The sequence below is a fragment of the Electrona antarctica genome (genome assembly GCF_951216825.1).
Source record: "Electrona antarctica genome assembly, chromosome: 6".
Taxonomy (NCBI): domain Eukaryota; kingdom Metazoa; phylum Chordata; class Actinopteri; order Myctophiformes; family Myctophidae; genus Electrona; species Electrona antarctica.
Genome location: NC_136811.1, coordinates 34,010,191 through 34,020,134, shown reverse-complemented (window position 1 = coordinate 34,020,134; position 9,944 = coordinate 34,010,191). Strand labels below are relative to the sequence as shown.

Genomic DNA, 9,944 nt, shown 5'->3' with positions numbered 1-9,944 from the left:
ATATTTTCACTATAATTTCACAATAAAGTAATGATTTTTGACATACAAGGTTTCCACCCGACAGCAACGCTATAATCAGTACTGTATGCGTTTTTGCCCCTGGTGTTAGAGCAATGACTTCTCACGTGGTGCCATTCTTCACATGACATTGAGGTTTTCTGTTCTAGTGGCATGTATGATGTAATAGTTCACTCCAACCATCATGGGGAATGGAAAGAAATTTGCATTTTAGAACAAATTTGAATAACATCTACTCTTTGGTCTGTCATTTATATATTATATTTATTCAGCCAGGTGGTATACTGTACTGTATGTGAGTTAGAGATTATACTAATGTAGTCTTGGGGTTGTGGTATTAATGTTTACATTTACTATGGAAATTATAGTAACTAATCAATGTTTATAGTAACAGTATCAGGAAGCTTCAGAAGTTGCTCTATACTGACCATTGTAGAAAGTCTGCATTTCCAGTTTTGGAGACCTACTCCTGTACAGTATAGAAGAGAGGAAATTATTCATAATATTGTGATCATTATTTAGATTCAAGTTTTTAAAAAGAAAAGGTGGTGGTGGTTAACATAGGCACAGTAGAAGGATAAATGATATTTGGCTAGGTGTAATTTTTTTCATATCTGTAAATCTTGTAAAACTATTTAAAACCCCAATACGAACATTAAGTACAGCACATGCTGTACTTAATGTATCACAATGGTCCAATAGTTTCTGAAAAACAAATGTACGGTATGTACATTCAGAAACAGATGTTCTTTGAGTAGGTCTAGAAGAGGGAACAGTATGTGATATTGTGGTAGGAGAGGTACATGGATATTATTGCAGGGGGTTTTAGTGCTTGAGTGGAAGCAGAGCACACTGTAGTGCATTTGAAGAATCACACATCGCATAGAGTACGCACGCACACACACAGAAGCACACAAACAATTTAGCATGAGAAGAAGAGTATGTGTGAAAGGTATTTTGAAGGGTAGAACATAGAGCATAATACGAGTCATATTTTTCCTTATATCACTGACAAAACAAGGCTTGGCCCACAGTCTGGATTCCTGCACCTCGTCTCCTCGGTGGGGTTTCTATTGATTTTATTTCCTCTGAGGTCATCATCTTACCCACACTTCTCTATTTTGACCCGTTGATTCTTGGAACTGTGTCATTACTGGCCTCTGATGTGGTATTATCGACCCAAACTGGTTTGGAATTAATTTATTCAACGCTGCTGTGGAGGCTAATTTATACTCGATCTAGCACAACCAAAAAAATATGTATTTTCAACTGAAGAAAGTGTTGATACAGTCAAAGAAGTACAAATTAGCCTTTATTATCTTTGTCATTAGAACAGTGGTTCTCAAAGTGGGGTCCAGGGGGGGGGGGGGGGGGGGTGTTCTATGGAGCCACCAGCTAAATGTTAATACATATTTGAACCACTTGATCCATATTTTATACGTTGGCTATTCAAAAATAGAAGATATACAAGCCCACAGCGTGCCACGCTGCGAGCTGCCATTTTTGAAGAAAGACATGTTTTAATCATTTTGAATTCTCTTCTCTTCATGGGGGCCCCTGGAACAAAGCATTTTCAGATGGGGGTGCAGCCAAATACACAAATCCTGCCACTGTGGAAGCTTGCCATTCTGTTCCATATGTGTCAGATCAAAAGTGTTATTTTTTCATTTGTAATAACCCCAATGAAAAATCGGAAAATCACACTGTCAGCCCTATATTGCATACGATAATACGATACGATAAGATACAATAACCTCAATGGAAGATGGAAACTTTCCATGGTCACATTTTGTATTGATTTATTTATTATTTATATGTTGTTGTTGTTGTTGTTGTTGTTGATTATTATTATTATTTGCTGTAGCCTGCTGTTCTAATTCACTTCATTTTGGCCATTTTACAGCTTTTTAAAATGTCTTGTACAAAATAATATTTAGGTTAAAGAAACAGGGAAGAGATGTCAGTCAGTAGTCTACTACTCACCTCATGTATGGGTACTTTTAAGTTTGTCCTGATGTTCTGTTCTTTTGTTCATATTGAGGGAATGAAGGTTAGGCTTGATAAAACAGAAGAAGCAAAGACTTCAAAGACAGGTGATACTAGGACCTAGACCTACACAAATGGTTCATCAATACTCACAAAGAAATTCATGTTAGGGAATTTAATTTGATTTAAATAATATTTGTGCCTCTAAACATTACTATGACATAATTCACTAGAGGTTTTGGAAGAACTTCTGTAACTTCTGTCTACTAATTAATTAATATACTTGTAAATTCTATATTGTTCTTTACTGTCTATAATTTTCTGTCTTCTTACTTTACTAAACCTTTGTAATGAAAAATTGTGCATTTTATTTTATAAATGTAACAATTTGCACTGCAATAATTTCAATAAAAAGGATCTTACCACAGCTTGGATGGCATTTTGTTTTGAAATGACTTCTCCCGACAGGGGGGGCTTGTCTCTGCTTATTTGAACATCCTTAGGCCTACTAATGTTTAAAGTAAACCAGTGGTTCTCAAACCTTTTAAACCCCAAATTAAAATATCTTTAAAATACCCCCCCCCCCCCCCCCCTCCCCCCCCCCCCCCCCCCACACACACACACACACACACACACACACACACACCTGAAAATATTTTGTGCCAGGGAGGGACCCCCAAACTGGATTTATTGTTACAATGTTTAAAGGCCGATTCAAGCAAAGTAAAATTAAATCAGCTGTAGCTGTTGTAGATCTGGAGCGGACGCTTTGTTTCTCACTTGAAACCTGGCAACAGTGAATTTCACAGTGTGTGTTTGTGGATCAATATCCGGCAGGCTACACGTGTTTCCCGGAACACAATTATCGTCGCATCCATCCATCCGGCAGGCCCTAAGGGCAGGCCCAGCCGTTTATAAAACTACAAAAACAAAACACTGAGACAGAGAGAAACTCAAGCAAAGTGTAATTTAATCGTGCATTTTGCAGTGAGGCCAATTTGTTTTATGCCTATTTTGCTGAGCTTCTAATAGCAAACATGTGCTGCTTTGAATTGTCAACCAGCAGGCAATCTGAGAACCCAGGAACAGTCTTGAGAGACTATAAGGTGATACATTGGTGAGTAGACGTGTGTGCGTGTGTTTTGTTTTGTTTTGTTTTGTTTTGTTTTGTTAGTGTCAAATAGGTTGGTATAGGCTAGCTATCCTATCCATATGGACCGTCACCAGAGAGCTTATCAAACAGATTCAAGTTGTAAAAAAAATATAGCCCACTGTGATTGTGCAAATCATGGATGTGATAGTTGGCCAACTTTTATTTTATTTTCATATGCTGAAATGTGAAGCTCAATTCAAGGCACATTAGCCCATTCTTTATCTGTCTGTACTCTGTAGTAGACTACTATAGTAATAGTAGTAGTATAGTAGCCTTAGCCTAGTATGTTTTTGAGGGCTCCTATGCCCATATTTTGGTGTCTGTGTAAACACAAATCTTGAAGCCAAAAGTGAGGACAAAAAAGACATTTGTGATGATTTGATTGGTTGAGCACGGAATGTGATGTATGATGATAAGAGCACCCATAACTTCACACCGGTGTGATTTTTTTATTTTAACATTGTGCCTGATTAATATTCACATTTTCAGTATTTTTGTGATACAGGAGTTAATTTGAAGTGTGGTTGCCTACAATTGTAGTTATTCCATTTGGACACTAGGTGATAGTCAATACTACAGTAAGTGAGTATAGGGGGAAAAGTAGTCCTTGTCCTAGAGAGGGCAGAACAATGCAGTAAACCAGTAAGAACACTAACTTTTATTTATGAAAAATGTCTATGGCTCCAAGTTGAGAGAGTGACTGATATAATTCTGAAGAACAATTCAAAATCTTATCATTACTATATTTGTGTGTCAGATGTTAATAGTTTTGCACTAATAGTTACATGTCAGCTACATTTGGTATTGTAATAGCCTACAGTATGTAAAACATAGTGGTCAACATAGAGTACTTTGAATAAAAGCTTCCACAAATTTGTATTATTTAGAGATTTGGGATTTAAACACCCTTTGTTGAATAAATAAAAAACAATTAGTGTCCAAAACTTTATCAATTAGCCTACATCTTTAACAAAGCAGGATCCAGTTAAACCACATGAACGTTTGAATTATTGAAAAAGGCTGAATATCATATCGGTTTAATTATCATTTTGTCAGCTAAGGATCCATTGTCTTTTGTTATCATGTCCATGTAACTTAAGGATTACATAGACAAAAGATGGCAAAACATAATTTTAGAGTTTATCTTATAAAACAAATGTTTGTATGAGGCCAGACAAGAGTCGTACTGCTCCCCGCCCGGCTTCCCTCCCACAAACACTGCCCAATTGCACAAAGTCGAACCCACAACCTATGTGGTGGTGTGCAGGGACTTAACCACTGCGTGACCCAAGTGCCTATGTACTCACTATGATTATAACCATGATACTGACATGTTAACTGACCATGATACTGGCAGTATGTATCATTCATGGTCAGTATCAGGTTGGTATCATGGTTAGTACTGTATGTGGGCAGTATCATGGTCAGAATCAAGTCAATATCATGGTCAGTATCGTCTCAGTATCATGGTCAGTATCGTCTCAGTATCATGGTCAGTATCGTCTCAGTATCATGGTCAGTATCGTCTCAGTATCATGGTCAGTATCGCCTCAGTATCATGGTCAGTATCGTCTCAGTATCATGGTCAGTATCGTCTCAGTATCATGGTAGTATGTCAGTCAGTATCATGGTCAGTATCGTGTTCAGTATCATGGTCAGTATCGTCTCAGTATCATGGTCAGTATCGTGTTCAGTATCATGGTCAGTATCGTCTCAGTATCATGGTCAGTATCGTCTCAGTATCATGGTCAGTATCGTGTTCAGTATCATGGTCAGTATCGTCTCAGTATCATGGTCAGTATCGTCTCAGTATCATGGTCAGTATCGTCTCAGTATCATGGTCAGTATCGTCTCAGTATCATGGTCAGTATCGTCTCAGTATCGTGGTCAGTATCGTCTCAGTATCGTGGTCAGTATCGTGTTCAGTATCATGGTCAGTATCGTGTTCAGTATCATGGTAGTAGGTATCATGTCAGTATCATGGTAGTATGTCAGTATCATGGTCAGTATGAATGAATGAATGAATGAATGAATGGTTTATGAATGAATATTTTATATCATGGTCAGTATATCGGGGGCGGCGGTGGCTCAGGGGTTGAGTGGCTGGATGGAAACCGCAAGGTTGCCAGTTCGAACCCGGGCTCCCCCAGAGATAGTGTCGAAGTGTCCTTGAGCAAGATGCTGAACCCCTAATTGCTCCTGATGTGCTGGTTGGTGCCTTGCATGGTTTCCACTGCCATCGGTGTATGAATGTGTGTGTGAATGTAACAATCTATGTAAAGCGCCTTGGATAAAGGCGCTATATAAATGCACCATTTACCATTTATATCGATGGTCAATATCATGGTCAGTATATCAATGCTCAGTATGAGTCCGTATCATTTTCAGTATATCCATGGTCAGTATCATGGTCAGTATCATGTCAGTCCGTGGTCAGTATCATGATACTGACCTTTTTTTGTGTGTGCAAAATGAAAATATGAAATATTGCAGCTTTAACATCCTACAGTATACAGAAATCACCTATAGCCTATTGTATAAGATTAGCTACAAATTCTAACGTATAAACATCTATAAATTAGCACCATTTCCTCTGTGGTTAAATAATTGCAAGCCTCCCAATATCACCCAAAAAGAAAACAACCCTAAAAGAAAAAAATGGTAATTTTATTTCTGTAAATCTTGTTTGGGAAACACTACGCTAAAGAGGTAAAGGGGGATGGGGTTGTAGGGTGCATGGATGGTGTGATAGCATTACTCACAATCCATTACCACTCCCCAAGGAGGCTCCACAGAGCGTAGTGAGAGCAAAGAAAGTGTGAGGTAAGGAGAGGCTGGCCTGGAATGTTTGGAGGGTGTTTGTTTGCTCGCAGCCCTCGGAAGGCAATATGAAACGTGATTATTCTTTTTCAGTAACCGGTGAGTTTTCCACTGAGACGGTACAGGTTATTGATTTCAGTCTCATTGTCAACATAAGAGAAGCTGTACTGTTAAGCAGCCTTAAGTGTGGACAGTAATTCATTGACATTCAGATACATACTATATTGACAGACTGACTGACTAAAGATACAGTACTGTGCTGCAGGAGGCATACTTATTTAATAATTTGTTTTTTATTTAAGGTCCAACAATATACAAAGTGCTGGGGTAACAATACTTGAAGAAATTTCCTTTTGACAATGATACAGGGTATATACATACAGTATTTACATTCAAAGGCATCACAATGGTTTTTATTCTTAAAATGTCAGCTTTGCATTTAAAATGTCCACTTTTTCCCTTAAAGCATCCCATTTGTTGGTTAAAGGTAGGAATCCAACATGAACTGCGGGCCTTTTCTTTGTTTTCTACATGCACGTTCCCTCTGGACGGGTGGTCAGTCACACGCCTCACTATCTCTGTTTTCACTCCCATCTGTCACTCCTCCTGGCGTTCAATCAACTACATCCATCTGTTACACTGCAAAAATAATTTCATCTTTAAGCCTTTAGCCTTTATTCCACCTTCAACCTGGCACTTTAAATCTTTAATTTATTAATGTATTTTTTTATTTCATATTTTATAAGTGAAAACATCGGCCAGTGGTGTTTGTGAAATAATATAATTTGTTTGCGGTGCAGTTTCATGGTTCAATAAGTAGCTGTAAACTGCTCCTTGACTATCAAGAATTCAAGATGTCACTATAGACATTGTCATTTTGATTTAAAAACAAGATTCACAATTAGTTTGAATCTCCTTGTCTCCGTGTATTATTTTGCAGTGCACTATACTGTACTGTATATCCCCCCACCAACTTGTCTTTTATTAGAATACTAAACAATACTTTGATACTGAACGCTCGTGCTTAAGGTCTTTATAATTGCTGCTGCATGTTAAACATAAGGTACAAAAGCCACACAGTACTATGAATCTGTTTCTTGCAGTCAGGCCACATGTCAAAACCAATGTTCTTTGCATTTTATTTTGTTGTTTAAATTGAATAGTATTTGACAGGGAAACTACCAGCAGCTTCTGATAGAATCATTTTTATTTCTTTTCTTTTTTTTCTGAAAAATATTATGACACATGAGATTTGATACATTATAATAGAAACAAACTATTTTTGTTAAGTCACCAAAATAAAAAAATAAAAATGGCAATTTTAGAAAGTTTGAATTGTTCAACTTTAAGTGTTAATGAATATACAGTCACGTTTATCCAACTTCAACCACTAGTACTCATTTCAAATTACCACCTGCTGTGCGGAAACCTTTTAAAAAGGTTTCTGGCCAACACTCAAGTGCCCTTTTATAATCATTGTTCCATTTATTATTATACCAGTCACATCATATAAGTGTTTATCTACTTTTTAGTCGTATAAAATGTAGTATACAGTAACTCACATTAATGACTTGCAGTGACTCAAACTTGGCCAAGTCCCCCCTTCACAACACCCCATCAATTCAATCTACACTAGGTTGCATAACCTTGCCGTCCATTGGAAATAGCAGATCTACAAGCTCACAACACGTGGCAATGTGAAACGTTGTGAGCTTGTAGATCTTCTATTTCCAGTGCACAACACCGGTACACAACAAAGTGTAGATTAGGCTTTACTCAACCCTCTTCCATGCACGACCCTCCATGAACTAAACTGTATATCAGATACACTATGAAACAGTGTGGTAAACATTTGACAGGTCTAAAAGCCACCTTTTTTTCATTTGTAACACAAGAGGGTAGTGATTTGGGTCAGCTTTAAGTTGTTATGAGAGGATGTTTCTCATCCAGTCATTCAAGAATCATGGCTGGGGAAAATAGAAATAAATAAATAAAAACAAAACAACAACTGGGAAGTATTAATCAATTAATTTTGTATTAATCATTCAACACGCATCAATCCACAATGCCCTTCACTGTTAAATCCTCAGTGTTAATTTGAACATAGAAGATATAGAATAGAAGTATAAAAATGGACCTGGGTCCATTTTGAAAAACGAAAAGCACTGAGGGTCCTATTTTGCGTGTCTTTAAGTACCAGGTCTTATATTATGAATCAACATAAAACCTGGAGGAGTGGCCAATGCTGTTTGGCCACTCAGAATAGCGGCACAGCATTGGCCATAAGACGTGGTACTTAAGGTGCAAAATAGGGCCCTGAGTAAAAATGCAACCGGGTCCATTTGGGTTAAATTAACACTGAGCATTTTACTGTGCTTTCGTTGGTCCCCTTAACATACCAGGGAAATCCAAAGTTCCAAACTTGCATAATGAAGCTTGAGATAGAAACAAAGTAGTAAGTTTGAAATCTCATTATACCAATCACACTCCTCCCAGCGATCAGCCATGATTCCACTGTCCCAGCTCATTCCCCTTTCCCCCCAGCCACTGATCCCAACACCTTGGATCTCTGTCAGGCAGCCTCTCCTAACCCAGGATGTCTAGGTAGACTGGAGGGTTCTTGACTAAGGTCAGCAGGCGGCTGGTGATTTCTTTGATGACCAGCCTCTGTTGGGGCTCTCTCTGCCAGCAGCCCTGCATTAAGATGTGGACATCCTTTGGGCACGTGCGTGGTCTCTCCAGCTCTCTGCCCTGCGTGATGCACTCAATGGCCTGTCAGTGTAACATTTACAGAGCCAGAGAGAGTGTAGGGAGATGCACAAAGGAGAGGAACAGAATGAATGATAGAGAGAACAGGTGTTTGGATACACCAGGTAGAATTTAAACATAAAAGTAATGAGTTTTTATCCCTGCTAGGCTAGCAGCCCGGTTTCTAACGATCCCAAACATATCTAAAAAACTAAAGGCTGGATTGCTTTGGAATTGTTGTGCACCTTCATGCTCCCCAGACGATGGCCCCTACAGATTGTAGTGACTCCATTAGGCCAAAACTTCCACTCAAGGATACGGTATTTCAAAATCGATTGGGCAGGTTGCCATGAAACTCTAAGCACATTTATACTTGCTGGAAGATTAATCCTAACTATAAGAAGTGAACCTATCACCTATCCTGTAGCCCAGGGGTTCTCAACCCGTGGGTCGCGACCCCCCGGGGGGTCGCCAAATTATTTTGGGGGTCCCCAAATTATTTTAAAAAAAAAATAAAAAGTTTTTTTTTTTTTTTTTTGTAACTGAATGGAAATGAAGAGTTTATATAGTACACATAGTACATGCATACACCTTCCCTAATGATTATATCTGGTTTCAGTATTTATTTACGGTATGGTGTATTGTCTCTATTATTAAGGTTATTGTAGCAGTCAATTTATATTGGGGGTCGGGATGGGGCGGGGCGGGGGTCCCGAGACATTGCCAAAGCATTTCCGGGGATCCCCGGCCAAAAACGTTGAGAACCCCTGCTGTAGCCTAGTGCCATCCTCCTGCCGAAATGAAAACACACACAAGATATCTCATAGTAGTATATACTCATATAGTCCAGGGTGAACCCTACTACGTTATCTCATATTAGTATATACTCATATAGTCCAGGGTGAACCCTACTACGTTATCTCATATTAGTATATACTCATATAGTCCAGGGTGAACCCTACTACGTTTGTGACCCTGTGGCTTTTCATCTGCCACTAATGAGCAGCAGCACAGACTTAATACTCTTTAGGTCCCTGCACACTGAGCGCGTTTTTCGGATTTTTAGCGGTGTTTCTCCATCAGTTTTCCGAAAAACGCGTCCAGTGTGCAACCACCTTTACTGTACTATTTACATTATAATTTTACTAACTTGTAGCTGCACATTAACAATATTTTTTAAGATTGTATTATATAAGATAGCCTTTATTGATAGGACATA

General features: G+C 38.5%; 1 protein-coding gene across 1 annotated transcript in view; it reads right to left on the bottom strand.

Moving 5' to 3' along the window:
• Positions 1-8,017: 8,017 nt before the first annotated feature.
• The window catches only part of ntrk1 (neurotrophic tyrosine kinase, receptor, type 1), a gene marked incomplete at its 5' end in the record, with an annotated part of 39,356 nt that continues 37,429 nt past the window's right edge, over positions 8,018-9,944 (bottom strand). The window contains one exon of the mRNA XM_079503297.1: positions 8,018-8,749. Within this exon, the coding sequence (XP_079359423.1) occupies positions 8,564-8,749 (186 nt within the window). The 3' untranslated portion in view covers positions 8,018-8,563. The remainder of the gene's footprint in view (positions 8,750-9,944) is intronic.